At 46.2% G+C, this 26,882-nt stretch overlaps 1 protein-coding gene across 3 annotated transcripts in view; it reads right to left on the reverse strand.

The window, feature by feature from the left end:
- NCOA2 (nuclear receptor coactivator 2) overlaps nt 1–26,882 on the reverse strand; it is a 246,723-nt gene that overhangs the window by 40,108 nt on the left and 179,733 nt on the right. For 2 of the 3 annotated variants that reach the window (XM_073583865.1, XM_073583866.1), the window contains 8 exons: nt 23,242–23,449; nt 22,624–22,836; nt 20,955–21,170; nt 20,642–20,768; nt 20,374–20,536; nt 19,975–20,259; nt 11,480–11,569; nt 10,688–11,150 (listed from right to left, as the gene is read on the reverse strand). In XM_073583865.1, coding sequence (XP_073439966.1) covers nt 10,688–11,150; nt 11,480–11,569; nt 19,975–20,259; nt 20,374–20,536; nt 20,642–20,768; nt 20,955–21,170; nt 22,624–22,836; nt 23,242–23,449 — 1,765 coding nt within the window. The remainder of the gene's footprint in view (nt 1–10,687; nt 11,151–11,479; nt 11,570–19,974; nt 20,260–20,373; nt 20,537–20,641; nt 20,769–20,954; nt 21,171–22,623; nt 22,837–23,241; nt 23,450–26,882) is intronic. The other variant, XM_073583867.1, reaches the window with a different exon arrangement.

Raw genomic sequence — 26,882 nt, forward strand, 5'->3', positions numbered from 1 at the left:
CCCCCTCAGTTACATTGCCAGCTGTATGCAGCCCCTCACAGTTACGTTGCCAGCTGTATGTAGCCCCCTCACAGTTACACCGCCAGCTGTATGTAGCCCCTCACAGTTACGTTGCCAGCTGTATGTAGCCCCCTCACAGTTACAGCTGGCAACGTATGTAGCTCCCTCACAGTTACATTGCCAGCTGTAGGTAGCCCCTCACAGTTACGTTGCCAGCTGTATGTAGCCCCCTCAGTTACATTGCCAGCTGTATGTAGCCCCTCACAGTTACGTTGCCAGCTGTATGTAGCCCCCTCAGTTACATTGCCAGCTGTATGTAGCCCCATCAGTTACATTGCCAGCTGTATGTAGCCCCCTCACAGTTACATTGCCAGCTGTATGTAGCCCCATCAGTTACATTGCCAGCTGTATGTAGCCCCTCACAGTTACGTTGCCAGCTGTAAGTAGCCCCCTCAGTTACACTGCCAGCTGTATGTAGCCCCTCAGTTATATTGCCAGCTGTATGTAGCCCCTCACAGTTACACTGCCAGCTGTATGTAGCCCCTCACAGTTACATTTCCAGCTGTATGTAGCCCCTCACAGTTACATTGCCAGCTGTATGTAGCCCCCTTACAGTTACGTTGCCAGCTGTATGTAGCCCCCTCACAGTTACATTGCCAGCTGTATGTAGCCCCCTCAGTTACATTGCCAGCTGTATGTAGCCCCCTCACAGTTACATTGCCAGCTGTATGTAGCCCCCTCAGTTACATTGCCAGCTGTATGTAGCTCCTCACAGTTACGTTGCCAGCTGTATGTAGCCCCCTCACAGTTACATTGCCAGCTGTATGTAACCCCTCACAGTTACATTGCCAGCTGTATGTAGCCCCCTCACAGTTACATTGCCAGCTGTATGTAGCCCCCTCAGTTACATTGCCAGCTGTATGTAGCCCCCTCACAGTTACATTGCCAGCTGTATGTAGCCCCCTCAGTTACATTGCCAGCTGTATGTAGCTCCTCACAGTTACGTTGCCAGCTGTATGTAGCCCCTCACAGTTACATTGCCAGCTGTATGTAGCCCCTCACAGTTACATTGCCAGCTGTATGTAGCCCCCTCACAGTTACATTGCCAGCTGTAAGTAGCCCCCTCACAGTTACATTGCCAGCTGTAAGTAGCCCCCTCACAGTTACATTGCCAGCTGTATGCAGCCCCCTCACAGTTACATTGCCAGCTGTATGTAGCCCCTCACAGTTACGTTGCCAGCTGTATGTAGCCCCCTCACAGTTACATTGCCAGCTGTATGTAGCCCCCTCAGTTACATTGCCAGCTGTATGTAGCCCCCTCAGTTACATTGCCAGCTGTATGTAGCCCCTCACAGTTACGTTGCCAGCTGTATGTAGCCTCTCACAGTTACATTGCCAGCTGTATGTAGCCCCCTCACAGTTACGTTGCCAGCTGTATGTAGCCCCCTCAGTTACATTGCCAGCTGTATGTAGCCCCTCACAGTTACGTTGCCAGCTGTATGTAGCCCCCTCACAGTTACACTGCCAGCTGTATGTCGCCCCCTCACAGTTACATTGCCAGCTGTATGTAGCCCCCTTACAGTTACGTTGCCAGCTGTATGTAGCCCCCTCACAGTTACGTTGCCAGCTGTATGTAGCCCCTCACAGTTACATTGCCAGCTGTATGTAGCCCCCTCACAGTTACATTGCCAGCTGTATGTAGCCCCTCAGTTACGTTGCCAGCTGTATGTAGCCCCTCACAGTTACATTGCCAGCTGTATGCAGCCCCCTCACAGTTACATTGCCAGATGTATATAGCCCCTCACAGTTACGTTGCCAGCTGTATGTAGCCCCTCAGTTACATTGCCAGCTGTATGTAGCCCCCTCACAGTTACGTTGCCAGCTGTATGTAGCCCCTCACAGTTACACTGCCAGCTGTATGTAGCCCCCTCAGTTACATTGCCAGATGTATGTAGCCCCCTCACAGTTACACTGCCAGCTGTATGTAGCCCCCTCACAGTTACGTTGCCAGCTGTATGTAGCCCCTCACAGTTACGTTGCCAGCTGTATGTAGCCCCCTCACAGTTACGTTGCCAGATGTATGTAGCCCCCTCACAGTTACATTGCCAGCTGTATGTAGCCCCCTCACAGTTACGTTGCCAGCTTTATGTAGCCCCCTCACAGTTACGTTGCCAGCTGTATGTAGCCCCCTCACAGTTACAGCTGGCAACGTATGTAGCCCCCTCACAGTTACATTGCCAGCTGTATGTAGCCCCCTCAGTTACACTGCCAGCTGTATGTAGCCCCCTCACAGTTACAGTGCCAGCTGTATGTAGCCCCCTCACAGTTACAGTGCCAGCTGTATGTAGCCCCCTCACAGTTACAGTGCCAGCTGTATGTAGCCCCTCACAGTTACAGTGCCAGCTGTATGTAGCCCCCTCAGTTACGTTGCCAGCTGTATGTAGCCCCCTCACAGTTACGTTGCCAGCTGTATGTAGCCCCCTCACAGTTACATTGCCAGCTGTATGTAGCCCCCTCACAGTTACATTGCCAGCTGTATGTAGCCCCTCACAGTTACATTGCCAGCTGTATGTAGCCCCCTCAGTTACATTGCCAGCTGTATGTAGCCCCCTCAGTTACATTGCCAGCTGTATGTAGCCCCTCACAGTTACGTTGCCAGCTGTATGTAGCCCCCTCACAGTTACGTTGCCAGCTGTATGTAGCCCCCTCAGTTACATTGCCAGCTGTATGTAGCCCCTCACAGTTACGTTGCCAGCTGTATGTAGCCTCTCACAGTTACACTGCCAGCTGTATGTTGCCCCCTCACAGTTACATTGCCAGCTGTATGTTGCCCCCTCACAGTTACATTGCCAGCTGTATGTTGCCCCCTCACAGTTACATTGCCAGCTGTATGCAGCCCCTCACAGTTACATTACCAGCTGTATGTAGCCCCCTCACAGTTACACCGCCAGCTGTATGTAGCCCCCTCAGTTACATTGCCAGCTGTATGTAGCCCCCTCAGTTACGCTGCCAGCTGTATGTAGCCCCCTCAGTTACATTGCCAGCTGTATGTAGCCCCCTCAGTTACATTGCCAGCTGTATGTAGCCCCTCACAGTTACGTTGCCAGCTGTATGTAGCCCCCTCAGTTACGTTGCCAGCTGTATGTAGCCCCCTCACAGTTACATTGCCAGCTGTATGTTGCCCCCTCACAGTTACATTGCCAGCTGTATGTAGCCCCTCAGTTACGTTGCCAGCTGTATGTAGCCCCCTCAGTTACATTGCTAGCTGTATGTAGCCCCCTCACAGTTACATTGCCAGCTGTATGTAGCCCCCTCAGTTACACTGCCAGCTGTATGTTGCCCCCACACAGTTACATTGCCAGCTGTATGTTGCCCCCTCACAGTTACATTGCCAGCTGTATGTAACCCCTCACAGTTACATTGCCAGCTGTATGTAGCCCCCTCACAGTTACATTGCCAGCTGTATGTAGCCCCCTCAGTTACATTGCCAGCTGTATGTAGCCCCCTCACAGTTACATTGCCAGCTGTATGTAGCCCCCTCAGTTACATTGCCAGCTGTATGTAGCTCCTCACAGTTACGTTGCCAGCTGTATGTAGCCCCTCACAGTTACATTGCCAGCTGTATGTAGCCCCTCACAGTTACATTGCCAGCTGTATGTAGCCCCCTCACAGTTACATTGCCAGCTGTAAGTAGCCCCCTCACAGTTACATTGCCAGCTGTAAGTAGCCCCCTCACAGTTACATTGCCAGCTGTATGCAGCCCCCTCACAGTTACATTGCCAGCTGTATGCAGCCCCCTCACAGTTACATTGCCAGCTGTATGTAGCCCCCTCAGTTACATTGCCAGCTGTATGTAGCCCCTCACAGTTACGTTGCCAGCTGTATGTAGCCCCCTCACAGTTACATTGCCAGCTGTATGTAGCCCCCTCAGTTACATTGCCAGCTGTATGTAGCCCCTCACAGTTACGTTGCCAGCTGTATGTAGCCTCTCACAGTTACATTGCCAGCTGTATGTAGCCCCCTCACAGTTACGTTGCCAGCTGTATGTAGCCCCCTCAGTTACATTGCCAGCTGTATGTAGCCCCTCACAGTTACGTTGCCAGCTGTATGTAGCCCCCTCACAGTTACATTGCCAGCTGTATGTAGCCCCCTTACAGTTACGTTGCCAGCTGTATGTAGCCCCCTCACAGTTACGTTGCCAGCTGTATGTAGCCCCTCACAGTTACATTGCCAGCTGTATGTAGCCCCCTCACAGTTACATTGCCAGCTGTATGTAGCCCCTCAGTTACGTTGCCAGCTGTATGTAGCCCCTCACAGTTACATTGCCAGCTGTATGCAGCCCCCTCACAGTTACATTGCCAGATGTATATAGCCCCTCACAGTTACGTTGCCAGCTGTATGTAGCCCCTCAGTTACATTGCCAGCTGTATGTAGCCCCCTCACAGTTACGTTGCCAGCTGTATGTAGCCCCTCACAGTTACACTGCCAGCTGTATGTAGCCCCCTCAGTTACATTGCCAGATGTATGTAGCCCCCTCACAGTTACACTGCCAGCTGTATGTAGCCCCCTCACAGTTACGTTGCCAGCTGTATGTAGCCCCTCACAGTTACGTTGCCAGCTGTATGTAGCCCCCTCACAGTTACGTTGCCAGATGTATGTAGCCCCCTCACAGTTACATTGCCAGCTGTATGTAGCCCCCTCACAGTTACGTTGCCAGCTTTATGTAGCCCCCTCACAGTTACGTTGCCAGCTGTATGTAGCCCCCTCACAGTTACAGCTGGCAACGTATGTAGCCCCCTCACAGTTACATTGCCAGCTGTATGTAGCCCCCTCAGTTACACTGCCAGCTGTATGTAGCCCCCTCACAGTTACAGTGCCAGCTGTATGTAGCCCCCTCACAGTTACAGTGCCAGCTGTATGTAGCCCCCTCACAGTTACAGTGCCAGCTGTATGTAGCCCCTCACAGTTACAGTGCCAGCTGTATGTAGCCCCCTCAGTTACGTTGCCAGCTGTATGTAGCCCCCTCACAGTTACGTTGCCAGCTGTATGTAGCCCCCTCACAGTTACATTGCCAGCTGTATGTAGCCCCTCACAGTTACATTGCCAGCTGTATGTAGCCCCCTCAGTTACATTGCCAGCTGTATGTAGCCCCCTCAGTTACATTGCCAGCTGTATGTAGCCCCTCACAGTTACGTTGCCAGCTGTATGTAGCCCCCTCACAGTTACGTTGCCAGCTGTATGTAGCCCCCTCAGTTACATTGCCAGCTGTATGTAGCCCCTCACAGTTACGTTGCCAGCTGTATGTAGCCTCTCACAGTTACACTGCCAGCTGTATGTTGCCCCCTCACAGTTACATTGCCAGCTGTATGTTGCCCCCTCACAGTTACATTGCCAGCTGTATGTTGCCCCCTCACAGTTACATTGCCAGCTGTATGCAGCCCCTCACAGTTACATTGCCAGCTGTATGTAGCCCCCTCACAGTTACACCGCCAGCTGTATGTAGCCCCCTCAGTTACATTGCCAGCTGTATGTAGCCCCCTCAGTTACGCTGCCAGCTGTATGTAGCCCCCTCAGTTACATTGCCAGCTGTATGTAGCCCCCTCAGTTACATTGCCAGCTGTATGTAGCCCCTCACAGTTACGTTGCCAGCTGTATGTAGCCCCCTCAGTTACATTGCCAGCTGTATGTAGCCCCCTCACAGTTACATTGCCAGATGTATGCAGCCCCCTCACAGTTACGTTGCCAGCTGCATGTAGCCCCTCAGTTACATTGCCAGATGTATGTAGCCCCTCACAGTTACATTGCCAGATGTATATAGCCCCTCACAGTTACGTTGCCAGCTGCATGTAGCCAGCCCCTCACATTTACATTGCCAGCTGAATGTAGCCTCCTCACAGTTACGTTGCCAGCTGTATGTAGCCCCTCAGTTACACTGCCAGCTGTATGTAGCCCCCTCACAGTTATATTGCCAGCTGTATGTAGCCCCTCACAGTTACGTTGCCAGCTGTATGTAGCCCCCTCACAGTTACATTGCCAGCTGTATGTTGCCCCCTCACAGTTACATTGCCAGCTGTATGTAGCCCCTCAGTTACGTTGCCAGCTGTATGTAGCCCCCTCAGTTACATTGCTAGCTGTATGTAGCCCCCTCACAGTTACATTGCCAGCTGTATGTAGCCCCCTCAGTTACACTGCCAGCTGTATGTTGCCCCCTCACAGTTACATTGCCAGCTGTATGTTGCCCCCTCACAGTTACATTGCCAGCTGTATGTTGCCCCCTCACAGTTACATTGCCAGCTGTATGCAGCCCCTCACAGTTACGTTGCCAGCTGTATGTAGCCCCCTCACAGTTACACCGCCAGCTGTATGTAGCCCCTCACAGTTACGTTGCCAGCTGTATGTAGCCCCCTCACAGTTACAGCTGGCAACGTATGTAGCTCCCTCACAGTTACATTGCCAGCTGTAGGTAGCCCCTCACAGTTACGCTGCCAGCTGTATGTAGCCCCCTCAGTTACATTGCCAGCTGTATGTAGCCCCTCACAGTTACGTTGCCAGCTGTATGTAGCCCCCTCAGTTACATTGCCAGCTGTATGTAGCCCCATCAGTTACATTGCCAGCTGTATGTAGCCCCATCAGTTACATTGCCAGCTGTATGTAGCCCCCTCACAGTTACATTGCCAGCTGTATGTAGCCCCATCAGTTACATTGCCAGCTGTATGTAGCCCCTCACAGTTACGTTGCCAGCTGTAAGTAGCCCCCTCAGTTACACTGCCAGCTGTATGTAGCCCCCTCAGTTACATTGCCAGCTGTATGTAGCCCCTCACAGTTACACTGCCAGCTGTATGTAGCCCCTCACAGTTACATTTCCAGCTGTATGTAGCCCCTCACAGTTACATTGCCAGCTGTATGTAGCCCCCTTACAGTTACGTTGCCAGCTGTATGTAGCCCCCTCACAGTTACATTGCCAGCTGTATGTAACCCCTCACAGTTACATTGCCAGCTGTATGTAGCCCCCTCACAGTTACATTGCCAGCTGTATGTAACCCCTCACAGTTACATTGCCAGCTGTATGTAGCCCCCTCAGTTACATTGCCAGCTGTATGTAGCCCCCTCACAGTTACATTGCCAGCTGTATGTAGCCCCCTCAGTTACATTGCCAGCTGTATGTAGCTCCTCACAGTTACGTTGCCAGCTGTATGTAGCCCCTCACAGTTACATTGCCAGCTGTATGTAGCCCCTCACAGTTACATTGCCAGCTGTATGTAGCCCCCTCACAGTTACATTGCCAGCTGTAAGTAGCCCCCTCACAGTTACATTGCCAGCTGTAAGTAGCCCCCTCACAGTTACATTGCCAGCTGTATGCAGCCCCCTCACAGTTACATTGCCAGCTGTATGTAGCCCCCTCACAGTTACATTGCCAGCTGTATGCAGCCCCCTCACAGTTACATTGCCAGCTGTATGCAGCCCCCTCAGTTACATTGCCAGCTGTATGTAGCCCCTCACAGTTACGTTGCCAGCTGTATGTAGCCCCCTCAGTTACATTGCCAGCTGTATGTAGCCCCCTCACAGTTACGTTGCCAGCTGTATGTAGCCCCCTCAGTTACATTGCCAGCTGTATGTAGCCCCTCACAGTTACGTTGCCAGCTGTATGTAGCCCCCTCACAGTTACACTGCCAGCTGTATGTAGCCCCCTCACAGTTACACTGCCAGCTGTATGTAGCCCCTCACAGTTACATTGCCAGCTGTATGTAGCCCCCTTACAGTTACGTTGCCAGCTGTATGTAGCCCCCTCACAGTTACGTTGCCAGCTGTATGTAGCCCCTCACAGTTACATTGCCAGCTGTATGTAGCCCCCTCACAGTTACATTGCCAGCTGTATGTAGCCCCTCAGTTACGTTGCCAGCTGTATGTAGCCCCTCACAGTTACATTGCCAGCTGTATGCAGCCCCCTCACAGTTACATTGCCAGATGTATATAGCCCCTCACAGTTACGTTGCCAGCTGTATGTAGCCCCTCAGTTACATTGCCAGCTGTATGTAGCCCCCTCACAGTTACGTTGCCAGCTGTATGTAGCCCCTCACAGTTACACTGCCAGCTGTATGTAGCCCCCTCAGTTACATTGCCAGATGTATGTAGCCCCCTCACAGTTACACTGCCAGCTGTATGTAGCCCCCTCACAGTTACGTTGCCAGCTGTATGTAGCCCCTCACAGTTACGTTGCCAGCTGTATGTAGCCCCCTCACAGTTACGTTGCCAGATGTATGTAGCCCCCTCACAGTTACATTGCCAGCTGTATGTAGCCCCCTCACAGTTACGTTGCCAGCTTTATGTAGCCCCCTCACAGTTACGTTGCCAGCTGTATGTAGCCCCCTCACAGTTACAGCTGGCAACGTATGTAGCCCCCTCACAGTTACATTGCCAGCTGTATGTAGCCCCCTCAGTTACACTGCCAGCTGTATGTAGCCCCCTCACAGTTACAGTGCCAGCTGTATGTAGCCCCCTCACAGTTACAGTGCCAGCTGTATGTAGCCCCCTCACAGTTACAGTGCCAGCTGTATGTAGCCCCTCACAGTTACAGTGCCAGCTGTATGTAGCCCCCTCACAGTTACGTTGCCAGCTGTATGTAGCCCCCTCACAGTTACATTGCCAGCTGTATGCAGCCCCCTCAGTTACATTGCCAGATGTATATAGCCCCTCACAGTTACGTTGCCAGCTGTATGTAGCCCCCTCACAGTTACATTGCCAGCTGTATGCAGCCCCCTCACAGTTACATTGCCAGATGTATGTAGCCCCTCAGTTACATTGCCAGCTGTATGTAGCCCCCTCACAGTTACGTTGCCAGCTGTATGTAGCCCCTCACAGTTACACTGCCAGCTGTATGTAGCCCCCTCAGTTACATTGCCAGATGTATGTAGCCCCCTCACAGTTACACTGCCAGCTGTATGTAGCCCCCTCACAGTTACGTTGCCAGCTGTATGTAGCCCCTCACAGTTACGTTGCCAGCTCTATGTAGCCCCCTCACAGTTACATTGCCAGATGTATGTAGCCCCCTCACAGTTACATTGCCAGCTGTATGTAGCCCCCTCACAGTTACGTTGCCAGCTGTATGTAGCCCCTCACAGTTACGTTGCCAGCTGTATGTAGCCCCCTCACAGTTACAGCTGGCAACGTATGTAGCCCCCTCACAGTTACATTGCCAGCTGTATGTAGCCCCCTCAGTTACATTGCCAGCTGTATGTAGCCCCCTCACAGTTACAGTGCCAGCTGTATGTAGCCCCCTCACAGTTACAGTGCCAGCTGTATGTAGCCCCCTCACAGTTACAGTGCCAGCTGTATGTAGCCCCCTCACAGTTACAGTGCCAGCTGTATGTAGCCCCCTCACAGTTACACTGCCAGATGTATGTAGCCCCCTCACAGTTACATTGCCAGCTGTATGTAGCCCCCTCACAGTTACGTTGCCAGCTGTATGTAGCCCCCTCACAGTTACATTGCCAGCTGTATGCAGCCCCCTCACAGTTACATTGCCAGATGTATATAGCCCCTCACAGTTACGTTGCCAGCTGCATGTAGCCCCCTCAGTTACGTTGCCAGCTGTATGTAGCCCCTCACAGTTACATTGCCAGCTGTATGTAGCCCCCTCACAGTTACGTTGCCAGCTGTATGTAGCCCCTCACAGTTACATTGCCAGCTGTATGTAGCCCCCGTCACAGTTACGTTGCCAGCTGTATGTAGCCTCCTCACAGTTACGTTGTCAGCTGTATGTAGCCCCCTCACAGTTACGTTGTCAGCTGTATGTAGCCCCCTCACAGTTACATTGTCAGCTGTATGTAGCCCCCCTCACAGCTACATTGCCAGATGTATGTAGCCCCCGGGCTGTGGTGCTCCAGATTTAAAAGCCATTGCATTGTCAGCTAGTCTTAATATGATAGGTGGTGACAGTATATACCATAACAACATCATGAAACATTCAGAATGGAAAATGAAGCACACAAGAAAAAGCCAAGCCAAAAAAAGACACAGAGGTAACGTGTAAAAAGAGGAGACATGATCTAAGCACAGGACAGGTCAACGCCAGAAAATTGCAGGAGAAGCTTTACACAAGCACAGGAATGACAAAGCTAATTGATGTTTATAGGCTTGGCAAATTCGGTGTACTGGCCTAGTATTCACAGGTTAAAATAAATCTACGAGATGTATTAGATCGGTCAGTGGATGTTAATGACATGTTAGTAATCACATGCAGTTAAATAATTCAACATCTCAGATATTGGAACCAAACTTCAGTTGCAGGGATAAAGAGAATAATGAGTTGTATTTTTAACATTTTCACTCTTGTATATGCCAAAAGTAAATCTACTGCCTTCTTTAAGTGGCTTATTCTGTAGGATACAGTAAAATAGAAGCAGCTGAGACTCATCTACTGGGATCTAGAGGTATCGAGCTTATAAAGCAGGTTTATAAACCGATTCTAGCACATATAAGAGTGAAATTATGATTGAGCAATGACTGGTTCTTTTGTTTGCCACCCAGTCACTTCCAAGAACTCGTCAAGCCTATGAAGACTGCGGATACTTGAAACCCCATGATAAGTAAGGGGTTGGACTGCAATGTACTGCTTTGCAATAGGTTGCAGGCCTAGCGACACTAAAGAGGTTAAGCAAAACCTGCACTTAAAAGTGGAAGGTGGTACCTGAGCTGGCAAACTGGAAGGCATTGTGCTGAATTGGGGGATTCAAGACAGGGCCATACTGTCCTCCCATACTCCCCATGATCCCTTGGTTAGCCAGATTCATCTGAGAGCCATGCAAAGAGCTGTGAGAGAGCGACTGTGACCCAGGGCTGGGGGGCACTGGGGAGAAAGGACTGGTGAAAGGTGGTGGGGATGGAATTCCAGTACCGTAGTTTGGAGGAAATGGAAACTGTTGTGCATTGGCTTGTGGAATCCGAGGACTGCTTATTGATCCTGACATGGCTGCTGAAGCCACCATGTTTGGTGGCATAGACAGTCCTTGTCCTCTCATCATCATGGCCCTGTGCTGCACTTGCTGCTGCTGCTGTTGTTGTTGTTGTTGCTGCTGAAGTTGCCTTTGCCTTAGGTGCTGACTCAAGATCTCTCTTTGCCTTTGAGCCATCATTTGAGCATTGATGGGCCCCTGCAAATACATTTAGCAGAAATTACAAAACTGGATTTTGTTAATGCACAAAAATTGGAATATTTACACAATTTAACATGAAAATATTAACTATAACATTGATATGCAAATATTTTATATTTACGTAACTCAAGTATAAAACAAGTCAGGAATATGAATCCTTAATAAGGCTTACAATCTTCTCCTAAACATGTACTATAAGAGGTCGCCCGTAAGGGTGACACAGCATACTGTATGGTGTCATGAGTAACGTTACATGCTGCTCCTTACAGCCTCACAACAGGCAGAAGAGGAGACCGTCTAAGCCTACAATGTGCCCTGCGCGTTACCTGCTCCCTCATCTGTGCTGGTACTCCTGGCCTCATAGACATACTCATGGTGGAGACATTATTCATAGGATTCATTAGTGGTTGCCGATTCTATGAGAGAAAGAAATTCTCAAGTCAGGGTCGATTTCCATACACTTTTCACAACACTTCTTTATGCATTGCTGATTATACTGTTAAAGGGGATGTGCAGGGTTTACTTTTCCTAACAGTAGAGATTACTTAGGCCTGTTTCACACTTCCGTTTTTGACCATCAGTCAAAATCCGCCGTTTTGCAAAAAAAAACGGATCCGCCTTTTTTTTGGCGGATCCGTTTTATTCCCCATTGATTTGCATCACCGGCGGATCTTGACGGATGGCCATCCGTTGGATCCGTTTTTTTGCTGATCCGCCAAATTTTTTGCGTCCGCCGACATGCCCCGTCGGACCATGCAGCCTTTTTTTTTGCTGCAGGACCCGCATTTTATAGTGCGCATGCCCGGAGGAATGATTTCAGGTGGAAATTTAACCCTGAAATCATTTCTGGCGGACAGAAAAAATTCTCTACTATATACAGTATACCACTTATTTTATCACTGTTCATTTCCTTTGCAATATTGAATAAACTGTTGTCCATAAATAATTTTGAAGTGTATTTTATATACTTTTATTTCATGTAATGATAACATTGTCAAATTTTTATAGCATTCTAAACAGCTTTGTGTACTCTATCTGTGGTTTGGTATACTGATTTTGAGTATTGCTGTTGCCTTATATGGCGGTATTATAAACATTTGCTTTTTCTGGTGGTTTCTGTCTACTTGGCTGCAGTGATCACGTGCCATACATTCATGTGATCTCTACAGCGTGGCATTCAGCCGTGCAGAAGGCATTATTACTGCAGCTAACATGATTATTCTGCCAGGTAAACATCAAGCCAAAGCAGCAGAACCGTGGGTTTTTTTTTTTGCTCTGTTTTTTTTTTTAGCCTTTTTCATGTCTAGGACAACCCCTTTAAAAGGAACCTGTCAGATGGATCACCCTTGCTAAACCATCTATATGTGCATGTAGGTTATAGAAAAGTGAATAAAATGATACTTTGATATCTGCGATCTGCTGTCTTATTACAGAGTAATCCATGTTTTTCTTAATACGTAAATAAGCTGTTAAGCTCTATGGGCCAGACATAGATCTGCATGAGAATCGGTCTCCAGAGATTATTGTAAATGAAGAGTGGTGTTACCAGTGTGAGACATGTAATGACTGACAGTCTGCTCTCCTGATCTACATGTCTCACACTGGTAACCCCCCATTTAACTGAAAATAATCCCTAGAGGCAGATTTTCTGGGAGATCTGTATCATAGAATCATAGAATGGTAGAGTTGGAAGGGACCTCCTGGGCCATCTGGTCCAACCCCCTGCTCAAAGCAGGATTCGCTAAATCATCCCAGTCAGATGTCTGTCCAGCCTCTGTTTGAAGACTTCCATTGAAGGAGAACTCACCACTTCTCGTGGCAGCTCGTTCCACTCATTGATCACTCTAACTGTCAAAAAGTTTTTTCTAATATCTAATCTGTGTCTCCTCCCATTCAGTTTCATCCCATTGCTTCTAGTCTTTCCTTGTGCAAATGAGAATAAAGTTGATCCTTCTACAATGTGACAGCCCTTTAGATATTTGTAGACAGCTATTAAGTCTCCTCTCAGTCTTCTCTTTTGCAAACTAAACATTCCCAAGTCCTGCAACCTTTCCTCATAAGACAGGGTTTGCAGACCGGTCACCATTCTGGTCGCTCTTTTCTGAACTTGCTCCAGTTTGTTGATGTCTTTTTTAAAATGTGGTGCCCAAAACTGGACACAATATTCCAGATGAGGTCTGACCAAAGAGGAGTAGAGGGAAATAATGACTTCACGTGATCTAGACTGTATGCTTCTGTTAATACATCCTAGAATTGCATTTGCCTTTTTTGCTGCTGCATCACACTGTTGACTCATATTCAGTCTGTGATCTATTAGAATACCCAAGTCTTTTTCACATGTGCTGTCACTTAGCCCTATTCCTCCCATTCTATATATGCTTTTTTCATTTTTATTGCCCAGATGTAGTACTTTGCATTTCTCCCTGTTAAAAACCATTCTGTTAGTTGCTGCCCACTTCTCCAGTTTATTTATATCTTTTTGAATCCTCTCTCTTCTCTAGTATTAGCTATCCCTCCTAGCTTTGTGTCATCAGCAAATTTAATCAGTTTACCCTCAATTCCTTCATCTAAATCGTTGATAAAGATGTTGAACAATACAGGGCCCAGGACAGAGCCCTGTGGTACCCCACTTGAGACATTCTTCCAACTGGATGTGCAGCCATTTACGACCACTCTTTGGGTCCGATCACTAAGCCAGTTATGAATCCACCTAACAGTTGCCTTGTCCATTCCATACTTAGTCATTTTTTCAATAAGGATTGTATGAGAGACTTTGTCAAATGCTTTGCTGAAGTCAAGATATACTATATCTACAGCATTTCCTTGATCCACCCAATCAGTGATTCCGTCATAGAAGGAAATTAAGTTAGTCTGACATGACTTATTAGCTACAAACCCATGCTGACTCTGTTTAATCACTTCATTCTTATCCAGGTATTGACATACATGTTGTTTAATAATTTGTTCAAAGATCTTTCCTGGTATAGAAGTCAGACTCACCGGCCTATAGTTGCCTGGGTCCACCTTCTTCCCCTTTTTGAAGATAGGAACAACATTTGCTCTTCTCCAGTCTTCTGGCACTTCTCCTGTTCTCCAAGAATTTTCAAAGATTATGGAGAGGGGTTCAAAAATTTCTTCTGCTATCTCCTTCAGTACTCTGGGGTGTAATTCATCTGGACCTGGAGACTTGAATTCATTTAGGTTAGCTAAGTGTTTCCTCACTATCTTTCTGTTTATAGATATCCTGGATTCTTCTACTCCCTTAATAGGACAGTGAATAACAGTTGATGTTACATTTCCTTTCTGAGAGAAAACAGATGCAAAATAGGAATTTAAAAGTTCAGCCTTCTCAACATCCTGTCTTACCATTTCATCATTTTCATCCTGTAAAAATCCTATAGCATCTTTGACTTTTCTTTTACTTTTGACATATCCCCAAAATCCTTTATTATTGCTTTTGACATCTCTTGCAAGCCTCAATTCATTTTCAGCTTTAGATAATCTGATTTGTGCCCTGCAGGTTCTGCAGACAGCATTATATTCTTCTTTAGATATGCCTCCCTCTTTCCATTTTATAAACATTTTTTTCTTCCTTTTTAGCATGTGCTTAAGTTCTGTGTTCATCCATCCTGGTTTCCTTAAATGCTTCCTATTCTTCCCTCTTCGGAATTGTTAACAACTGTGCTTTGAGAATTTCATTTTTCAAGATTTCCCATGCTTCCTGGACATTTTTGTCTTTAAGGATATCCAGCCATGGGATCCCTCCAATTCTCTTTCTGAATCCCTTAAAATCTTCCTTTCTGAAATCTAACCTTGACGTCTGAGTCTTCACAGGTCTTCCGCCTCTAGTTATCCAAAATTCTAAAATAGCATGGTCGCTACCTCCTAGGGTCCCAGCCACTTTTACCTCCTCAACCATTTCCTCCCTGTTTACAAGGATTAGATCCAAGGTAGCAGTTCCCCTTGTTTTCTCCCTTACCTTTTGGAAGATAAAGTTGTCAGCAAGAGAGGATAAGAATTTCCTTGACCTGTTAGTTTTGCCTGAGAGAGATTCCCAACAAATGTCTGGATAGTTGAAATCTCCCATGACAACTATGTCATATTTTTTGGAGAACTTGGCCATTTGATGCATAAAGAGTTCATCCATATCTTCAGCTTGCACAGGCAGCCTGTAGTAAATGCCTACAATGGTGTCCTTTCCATTGTTCTGTCCTTGTATTCTTACCCAAACAGTTTCCACAGAACTCCCAGTCTCTGAAGCTTCAATCTCTGTGCAGATATACGCGTTTCTAACATACAATGCGACACCCCCTCCTCGTTTATCAAGTCTGTTTCTTGCAAATAAGTTGTATCCTTCTAGTCTTGTATTCCAATCATGTGTATTGTCCCACCAAGTTTCAGTGATTCCAATGACATATTTCTTTTCCTGTGTTAGTAGTTCCAATTCTCCTTGTTTGTTGCCCATGCTTTGTGCATTAGTATAGAAACATTTTAGTTTGTGATTGGTTTCTCTTTCTCCAATATTTTTATTAATTAGATTCTTTCTTCTTTGTTCTTCCTTTCCACTTCTAATAGCAGAGTTCTCAATAGCATTTGTCAGGTGTATGGCTTTTTCTGGCCTTTTGCTTCCCTTCCCATGTTGTTCTAGTTTAAAGCTCTCCTTACAAGTGTAGCAAGGCGACTTCCAAATACATGCTTTCCAGTCTTCGTAAGGTGCTCCCCATCTCTAGCAAGTAGTCCATCGTATAAGTAGTTCACTCCGTGATCCAGAAATCCAAATCGTTGCTGACAGCACCATCGACGTAGCCAGTTGTTCACCTGCAGAATCTTATTCCACCTCCTTGTTCCATGGCCATCCACTGGGAGGATGGAAGAGAAGACCACCTGCGCTCCCAGTTCTTTCACTTTCTTGCCTAAGTCTTCAAAGTCTCCGCAGATGGTTTCCAGGTCGTTTCTTGCGGTGTCATTTGTCCCCACATGTAGTAGCAGGAATGGGTAGTCATCTGTAGGTCTGAAGAGTCCTGATATCCTGTCAGACACATCTTTAATTTTTGCACCTGGAAGACAGCACATTTCTCTTGAAGTTATATCCGGTCTGCAGATAGCGGCCTCTGTTCCTCTCAACAGGGAATCCCCCATGACCACCACTCTCCGTTTCTTCTTCACAACATTTTTCTTTCTCCATCCAGGAGGACTCTGAAGGCGTATAAGGTTGCTGTTTGTTGGCAAAGTCTTATCCTGATGTATTTCTTCATCGTTTTCCTGCGTGAGAGCCTGGTACTGGTTTCTGAGCAGTATGGGTGCTGACTGCCTCCTGATCCTCCTGCTTCTCTGGGTCACATGTCTCCATTCCTCTGTTTCTTCAGGTGCACTTCGAATTTCTTCTCTTTCTGTAACATGAAGAGATAATTCTGCTCTGTCTAAGAACTCTTCACCTTCCTTAATGATCTTCAGCGTAGCTAACCTCTCTTCGAGATTTTGCAACTTTTCCTCCAACAGGGACACAAGCTTGCATTTGTGGCATGTGAAGTTTGGCTTTTCCACAGGTAAATCTGTGAACATGTAGCAAGAAATGCAGCTCACCAAATGGCTCCTGGCCTCTTCCATCTTGAGATTTCTTAAAAACAATGAAGGATGAGCCAAAATTCGCTCGCCGACAGGCGCGCGGTTTTTCCGATTTCCTCTTTTCAGCTGCAACGGCCAAAACCCAGTGATCGTTGAGCTCACGGAGACTCTTCACTTATCCCAGAAGGCACTGGGAATATGCAAATGATCTCCTCAAGACTCTTCCCCTGGTTTTCCGATTTCCTCTTTTCAGCTGCAACGGCCAAAACCCAGTGATCGTTGAGCTCACGGAGACTCTTCACTTATCCCAGAAGGCACTGGGAATATGCAAATGATCTCCTCAAGACTCTTCCCCTGGTTACGATCTATGGGCGGGGGTATCCCGCCCATAGATCGTAACAGCTCATTTACATATTTATAAGAAAAACGTGGCTTTATGGGGTAAAATGCCATCAGATCACAGTTATCAAGATATCATTTTATTTAGCTTCCTATGGCCTACATGCCCATATAAACTGCTTAGAAGCGGTGATCCTGCCGACAGGTTCCCTTTAAACTTACTGCTACACAAGACAAGAGAAAGTACAACATGTATTCCTACTAAAATGTGAGATAACGGCAGGTACATTTTTTGGCCTTCTTGGTACACCAGCACAACACGCCTAACACTATACTCCAAATTCGGAAACCAGATAATTTATTAGCAACCTCAACTGAGGACATACTTCATTGCATTTTTGACTACTATAACACATTATATACTTCTAGGAGTGGTTTTGATGTCCCAGAATGTCTGGACTATCTATCAGACATTAAATTCCCCTCGTTAGACTTTACTCAGCGAGCCCTTCTGGACGCTGGTTTTACTATAGAAGAAATAGAAGGTGCTATGATGGATATGGCCTCTGGGAAGGCTCCTGGACCGGATGGGTTCCCAATTGAACTATATAGAAAGTATAGAGACGTATTGGTGCCACTTCTCTTAGAGGTGTTTCAGGGGATTTGGAGGGGGGGTGTAGGTCGGGTTCCTGTTACGAAGCAAATTTTATTGTACTTAAAAAAGAAGGGAAGGACCCACTTGAGTGTGGATCATATCGCCCCATATCACTGGTAAATGTAGATTGTAACATTTTCACTAAAGTTTTGGCCACTAGATTGAACTCAGTTATATTGGATCTCATACACTCTGACCAAACTGGTTTCATGCCTGGCAAAAGCACCTCCATTACTATTAGGCGGATCCAGTCGGTGGTTCAGTATAGTTCTTTGGTGTTGAACAATTCTTGGGCTTTGGCATCGTTAGACGCTGCTAAGGCCTTTGACTCCCTTGAATGGCCTTTCCTATTCGCGTGTTTGCAGAAGTATGGTTTCGGAGATAGATTTCAAAAATGGATTGGCACAATTTACGCAAAACCTAAGGGCCGTATAATTATAAACCACTTCATATCGGAACCACTTTCCCTATCTAGAAGGACGCGGCAGGGGTGCTCCCTCTCCCCGGCCCTCTCTGCCCTTGCGATCGAGGTGCTGACAATACACGTAAGATCCTCTCCGAATATTAAAGGGCATAAACATAGCAGATAGTATCTAGACAATCGGCCTATATGCCAATGACATGGTGATATTCATGGATAACACAGAGGAGACTCTGCCATAAGTAATCGATACCATTCATAAATTCAGTAAATACTCGGGTCTATACAATAACTGGGAGAAGTCTGCCTTGTTACCCCTTTCTCATAACCCGGGAGCTCACCTTGATACTTTATCTTCATTGCCTATAGTGTCACATTTTAAGTATCTAGGAATTAATATTCCAAAAAAATAGTGAACTTGACCTACAACTTAATGTCCTTCCACTATTGGATCTAATTAGGATTAAATTTGCTTCCTGGAGTAAACTCCCGCTATCTGTCGCTGGTCGTATAAACCTCATTAAGATGATTTTGCTCCCTAAGCTAAGTTATTCCCTCCAACACAGTGCGGTGCTGATCCCCAAGTCCTTTTTTGCAAATTTAAATTCTTTAACTACATCTTTTATTTGGGGGAAAACCAGATCCAAGCTTAAATTATCACCTCTGCAGAGATCTAAACAGATGGACGTGGTGGCTCTGCTGGATTTCCATTTATAGTATCTTGCTGGGCAGGTTAAGGCCTTGAGTAATGGCCCCGTTACACGCATCAATGTCCCAGCGATCCCACCAACGATCCGACGTGGATGGGATCGCTGGGATATAGTTAGCTGATCGCTGGTGAGCTGTCACATAGACAGACCCACCAGCGATCAGGACCAGCGAGCAAGCTGGTATCCAATGTAAACAGCGGGTATCTAAGAGCCGCGCGGCTCTTAGATACCCGCTGTTCACCCTGGAAACCAGGGTGCACGTTGGTTTCCAAGGTAAACAGCGGGTAACTAGGCACCGCACGGCTCTTAGTTACCCGATGTTTACGTTGGATACCAGCTCCCAGCCTCGCTGATCGCTGCTCTCCTGCTGCCACACGCAGCAATGCGTGCTGGCCAGTGGGAGACCAGCAATCAAAAAAACGGCCCAGAACGATCCTGCACAATCAGCGATACCCGGCAGGGGGGGGATTCGCAGATGCGTGCCACACACAACGAGATCGCTAGCGAGATCGCTGTGGCGTCACAAAATCAGCGATCTCTTGCGGGAGACTCTCTTTCTGGCTAGAAAGATGCTGGAGCTACAGTGGATGGGTGGTGCACATCCTTCTCTCAGAGCATGGATTGAATTGGTAAATTCAGTTATATCGTTTGAACGAGCGTTAGATCAGAACCGGGGCTGTCCAGGGAAATTTGATAAAATTTGGGATAGGTGGAACTCCTCTCATCTCACCATTCTAGTACGTAGTGGTTCAGCACCTCTGTAAATAATATGATTAAAATATTTCAGGTTACTCTATGGCATTGTAAGGTATTAATACTGCATAAATGTGCTTGGCAGTGTGTTAGTAGTAGTTGCAGGTTAATTAGATATGTAGTGTCATTTTCAGATATATATCGCCAAATGGATATAATAAAACAAAATGTTCTGATCACTTGTTGATTTGGTTTATTATCCTTATAGCAATACATGGACTTATGAGTTCATTAGATGTATTAAGGATCTAACATGTAAGACTGCTGTTCCTTTATAGTTGCTTGGACAAGTGCACGTGTATCACTTTGGCAGTATTCATGTGTGTATGTTTTATGGTTAATATACAAATTAAAAAAAAAAAGTGAGATAACAGGTACCTGCTGTGCCTGTTGAAGCCGATGCTGCAGCTGGAGCCTTAGCTGGTTTGGTTGGTTCTGTACCATTCCTGTGGGCCTCAGCCCAGGCCGGGTTTGCATGCGCAGCATCCCATAGTTTGGACGCTGTCCCATAGGATGGAAGTTTGGATCCGGCATTTGACCATAGCTATTCTGAGCCATCTGTCCTTGAGCACTGTAAGCGTGGTTAAAGAGAGGCGCTTTTTGATCCATGATCAAATTTGAGTCTTGACTAACGAACGCCGATTCTGGATCAACGCTCTGACTCTGCATACAAAAACACACACGGTCTGTTTAACTACAATTAGCACATAGACATTTATATTAAATATATGTAAGCAAAGGATTTAAAAAAAATTACATTGGTAACAAGCAAGGTACCTGACTGACTAATTCTGGTATTCCAAGTGCTCGGTCAATCTCCTCCAGACCATCAAAATTCCGCAAAGCCATATAAAGCTGATCAAGGAGGTTCCCCTCTTCGTTTGGAGACTCTGATGGAGGTGGTCGGCAAAGTAAGTCTTCTGATGAGCTGAACTGCTGCCTACAAATAACAATAGTGAAGGCATCACACACCAAGTAGGAAAACAATGCCATGAGCTTCTCACATTATGGCCACACATCACACCGGACTTCTTAGACGCTTTACCTGCTCGGATTGTTGAAACTTTGATCAATAGGCAAAATACTGTCAGGCCATGGAGCGGTTTGGTTCGGAGGTGCCTGCTGCTGGGTATATGGTGCTCCTGTCAGGTTCATGTCCAGATCAGAAGTTCCTGAAGTGAATAAATTTGTATAGCTTTGCAACCGTGTGTTTTGATAAATGCTGGATTTAATATGCATGCAGTCTACCCCTACTAAACAATACAGTGTGTGGCTAAAGGACCAGGAATATTAGTCTTTTTATCAAAAATAAAAAATCTTAAAATACATGAATGCTGCTATACATCGGTTAGACTTACCCATACTCATAACAGGGGACTGCATCATGGGCCTCGGACATGCCTGGCTGGTGGACCTCATTGGAATATTTGAGGTCGGACTGCGAATCATGCCCTGCATTGGCCTGCTCATGGCATTGCCACTTGTTGGACATGTTGCCCTCACAGGACTTGCTGTCTGTGAACCCCACTCAGGTGACTGTAAAGCTGGCCTGGAGGCATTTCCACCCATTATACCTGAAAAAAATTCAAAACTTTTAGTAATGTTTACTTTTTAAGTCGAACACAGAAATATACACCTTATGACAAGGCCTAGAAGCAGGCGGCGTGACAATCATAGCTGCACGCTCACTTTGGCCAGTGTTAGAGGGGCGTTATTCTACGGAAATCCCAAATATCAAACAGCAATAATTTCTGGTGTTAGCAACGTATACACTTCATTAACATCTTTAAAAAAAAAAAAAAAAAAGACATTTAGGTCAGAAGAGACATGAGGACTGCCAGCATGATGACTCATGAATAGTGATGAGCGAGCCTGCTCGGATAAGCTGTCATCTGGGCACGGTCGTGTCTTAATAGAGTAGTTTTGGCATGCTCAAAAAAATGCTCCAATCCCTGCGGCTGCATGTTCCAACTGCCCCAACACATGCAGGGATTGCCCAAGAGACTGGCTCGCTCATTTGTGACTACTGCTAGCCATACATCTGTGTTATGTGCAGATAATCAGCCAGAAGTTACCCTCCATGCAACTCAGACTGCTTCCAATGAAGGGTTTGGTTCATGTATGAACATTCATATACTTTCTTATATTTGGCATTAAGTTCACATATGCCCGGTTGTTTTAAAGGTTATTTTTTTCCTTGATATTCATTACTTTTTAGGTCATCAGACTGGTGGGGGTCCATAATCACTCACCCTGCTGTCCTCCATTTCAGCAGCGGCCACTAAGCAGTGTGATGGTTCGGCGGCAGTAGACTCTATACACTGCTTACATCCGGCCACTACAGGTAACCCCCGATTGGTAGGAGTGCCAACTGTCAGACCCCCACCTGTATATTGGTGACCTATCTGGATCCCATGATAAGCGATCATTACGACTGTAGTAGAACCACCCCATCTCCAATACAAGCAGACACATAAGAAGCATTTATATTACAGTCACAAAACAATGCATATGTTTCTATTAAAAGTAGTAAAAAACTGAACAAAAAAAAAAAACAAACAGCAAGTTGTAGGTACTTAACCAGCTGCCAAACAGGGCGCTGCACAAAGAAAGGTTAGTGGCTCGCTAGCGGAAGTTACTGATATTTGCTAATTAAATTACATTTTAAACATTTCCTTACAAATAAATATTTTTTTATGCAGTTTTGTTATCGTACTATGAATAAAGAGCTGAGGTGGTCCACTGATATCCTTGAATTTCGTTTTGCAGGATTCACCTGGTTGCCATGAGAAAAAAGTTATTGGCAAATAATTTTATATAATATTTTAAGGTCTGTTTTAGGTTATTTCTGCAAATCTCCCACTAAACATGCCAACCACAGCCATCCCCGCCAATGCAGTGACTGTATATCAATGGACATAATATCAGGCACAATGGATTAAAGACATATATTGCTGCGGAGAGAACCGAAAAAGCCCCCCTAGGAATAAAAAGATGTAATTTAGTAAAGCACACAGATTCACCTACCAGGGCTACTGGTGCCAACACCACCCTGCCCTCCCATCATTCCCTGACTGCTTATCATTCCAGATGGTGGCATGGCAGAGAAGGGGCTGGTATTCCTCATCGGCTGGAAGGATCCAGGGGGCGTCTGGTTTTGTAAACTGATATCCACTGGTACATTCTGGTTTGGTAAAAGTCTTCCAAGCTGAAGCTGTGCAGGATGGGGATTATTGAACACTGCATGGATATAAAGTGAAAAGAACGCTAGCACACATTTCATAGAAAGTCAATAGGGAACCACTGCAATGGGTGAAAATATATGTTCTATGAACAAAATGTTTCCAATGGGAAAGAGATGTGAAAACAGCAACTCTATTGAGACTTTTTAGGCAGGATGGTATTTCGTTCAGCCAGCCATCGTCTCGTGTAAATGGGCCGAGCATTTTGACACATGCAAGAAAACGTGTACATTTTCCTTAGGTCCATACATTAAAGAGCTCATTGCTTTAATTTACAATAGTCAGCAGCAGGGGGCGCTGCTTGTTTACAAACAATATTTCTAAGGCAAAACAAAGAAAACAAGAGGCTGCTGCTCCCAGACAGAGAGGAACAGGAAATCCTACGTCAGGGTGGGAAACTTACTGTTCTGCTGCATCTGGAGAATTCTCTGCCTGTGCACGCTGGGAGGTAGGGCCAAGCTGTTATCACCGGCGATCTGCATCAGGTCATTGATGATCGCTTGTTTATCCACAGAGTTAGCATCAGACCGAGGGTCAGTGTACAGCTGGCTTTTCTGTAAGTCATCCAGGATTTCATCCAGGTTATCCAAATCAGAGCTGGTCGGTAAAAGCTTTCGATATCATAAGAAAAAAAGCAACAGTTTGTTTAACATCACAGCAAGGGTTAATGCATCATGCAAGTTTTGTCCTTTGATCAGACACCTAATAATACAGAATTCTGGTAATCCAGAATACGAGATTTCATCAAACTATTGAGCAGAAAGATGACAACTCCCTGATGAAACATGTTATACGGGCAGAGTCTGTGGTGTCTCCCGGGTGGCAACCTACATTTACATCATTTTCTAGGATTACGTGATAATTCAGAATCTGACAATCTGGTTCTTGATTTTATTAAAAAAAAATGCAGCTTTCCTCTTCAACTATGCCAAATAAAATTGAATAGAATGCTAATCAATAAATCATAAGTGCTCCAAAATGATGGCATAGAAAAACAGAACCAGTACTGCAGGAAGAGAAGGCTGAATAGTAAAATGTCCACAATTCAATGTCTACGAAGGTCATGAAAATTATTGTATTCACACTTAAAGAGAGCCTGTCGGCACAATTTTGCATCATATAGTAAATACAAGGCTGTAATGGCGCTGTGATACTGATTAAATCGATACCTTTGGTGAATAAATCTGCTATTTTGTTCTCTGTAATCAGCAAATGAAGTTTTCTGCTAATGAGATTTAGGTGCACAGGGGCCGGACTGTGCACCGGGTCTTCTGCCCCATCTCCTCTGCCTGACTCCTGGTTGAAATCTGGCACCATCATTGTCGTGGACACTGCATGCGCAGATTGCTTTCCTGGCTGGTCTATAATAAAGTGGCACAATGTTCGGCACATGCACATCTGGATCTTGACTCGGTGACGTTTTAGAGGAGAGCGCACATGTGACACCCCCAGCACCATTTTATTAGAGACCAGCTGGGAAACCAATCTCTACATGTACAGTCTACACTTTACAACTACAGCAATGACGGTACTAGCAGCAAATTTCAAAAGGGAAGCTGGTCATTGGAAAAAAAATATTGGTGACCAGTCATTCAAACACCGGAGGCAGACGGAGGGGTCGGGGCAGGAGGAGAATCCCTAGTGCACAGTCCAGCACCAGTGCACTAAAAAAATAATTAGACGAAAACGTCACCAAATCAGCTCCATTACAGCCGAGTCTTTACATTAACGAAATTGTGCTGAAAGGTTGTCTTTAAAAGCAGACAAGTATTTCTACATCCAGGATAAAGTTCCTACCGATGTGGATGAGCGGGCGACATCATCGCTGTGGGCAGTGTCGAGGGGCAGAGATCAGCATTATGCCATCAGGTCTAGTGTGCCACACACCACAGTGCCAGGGTCATCAATGACACTGTACATGGACTGGGCACAGTGTCTTCTTTTGTGTATTACTACCAGCCCAGACCAAAGGAGCAGCTCATTCTCCTGGCTGTGATGTATCCGCCATCAATCTCCAGACTAAGAAATGTCAAAAATCTCTCCCAGCTGTAACGTGCCAGGGAAACGGCAGCGAACATAGGCACGGACGTCACCCACAGCTCCTTGTGAGAACACGCTCAGAATCTGTAGGACGGCAATGCTGAGATGTGCAGCATCTAGGTCATCTAGGGACAGGTAACCAACCACCACGTACAATGAATGAGACGATGCTGAGACATTCATAATGGAGAGGAATTTAAGCGTGCAAGCACCCGGCTGAAATGTAGCAGCACAGGAAGTGTTAACAGCGGCAATCTGCCTCCCTGTCAGCTTTTCTTGGCTCTGCCCTTGTACAAACACTGAACCTGCTACCCAGCAAGAAGCCTTTCTAAAGCATAAGCAGCTGTAATCTGGGCCGCCCCGTCCAAGTAATGGCTCTCAATTAAACAACAGACGCACAAGTCCCAGAATACTTTACAAAAAGCCGAAAAACAGCCAAGCGGTCCAGATGGCATTGCTACCCCCGGATCACCCAAATAGTATTTTTGTCACATAAGGAGAGAGAATCATTACAGCTTAATCACACAAAACATCTTAAAATAACCACAATGCTCACAGTTAAAGGGGAGAAAATAAGAATGGATGATGCACAGAATGGGGGGCAAGGATCCTGATGCAGAGAGACCATCCAGGACAAAACCAGGATAACGCCAACTACAAAACCGCCAAAAATTATTATAAGCTGCAAAACAAAATTCCAGGATTGTCATTCTAGTTTTCTGCAGCAAAAGAAACAAAAAATGAACAAAATCCACAATTCTGTGTTGATCACAAAATCAGAGAAGGAAATAGAAATAAAAAGCAAAAATATCAGAAGTGGTGGAAATTAAATCACACAAAGAAAAAGAGGTTTTCAAGGCTCCCGACCAGCGGCCACAGATTACTGATGTGGCCACCGGACCAGGGCCTGGGAATCGATATCCAGCTCTAAAACCTTGGCATGAACATGTATCACATCGGCAGCACTTTTTCTGCCTGCTATGGTATTTGGCCCATGTTGTTCCATTTTCACTGATCACTACTGCAAGAAATGAGCACATGTGAGATATGTGAGCAAGGCTTGTGCAATGGAGAAAGCAAGTGAAGAATTGCCACTGCTCTATCAACCGAACGTCTGCAGATTGCTGGTGCCTAGGTCTGCACTGCTTAGTTTTACTTCTATTTTCTAGGTGAAGTGCCGCCTAACTGCAGTAGGAAACGGTCACATCTGCAGGCGCAGGCTGTGCTGCATACATGGAGAGGCTTATATGTGTCTGCACACTTATGTACCATGCTTGTCACATTACTTAGCTGGAATTTATTGAAATCTAACATCTGAAACCTCCATTTTCCCAGCTATCGGCAACAACCGGCAACTACCAAGACGTGTTCACTCTGTAATTAGAGGGGAAGCAGAAGAGTCATTTAGCCTCATTAGAGAAAAGTCAGCCATCAAGGAAGAAAAACACAGACACGCCGTATCCTTCTTTTCCTTTGCATGAAAAGCTGAACAATTTGTATGCAGGTGACATGTAAAAATTCTGGAGAAATTTCTAAGTAATAACCAAGTATTCAATGCCCCAAAACAGCAGAAACAGCAGAAAATGAATAAAGAAGTGTTGTAAAACTACATGTACCCGCTCTGTAGGACTGATGGACTAAATAAGGAGACAGGGCATATAAAGCCTGATCTAATACACCAACAAGAATAAGCTCAGCACTGAGATATAGAGGTGCACGAGCCCCTACTCTAGCTGCCCCATTACAGCCATACACCGACACGCTGTAACGGTGCCATACACCGACACGCTGTAACGGTGCCATACGCCGACACGATGTAACGCTGCCATACGCCGACACGATGTAACGGTGCCATACGCCGACACGATGTAACGCTGCCATACGCCGACACGATGTAACGCTGCCATACGCCGACACGATGTAACGCTGCCATACGCCGACACGATGTAACGCTGCCATACGCCGACACGATGTAACGCTGCCATACGCCGACACGATGTAACG

The sequence above is a fragment of the Dendrobates tinctorius genome, unplaced genomic scaffold, assembly GCF_039654945.1.
Source record: "Dendrobates tinctorius isolate UK_male_01 unplaced genomic scaffold, ASM3965494v1 ptg000082l, whole genome shotgun sequence".
NCBI classification, from domain to species: domain Eukaryota; kingdom Metazoa; phylum Chordata; class Amphibia; order Anura; family Dendrobatidae; genus Dendrobates; species Dendrobates tinctorius.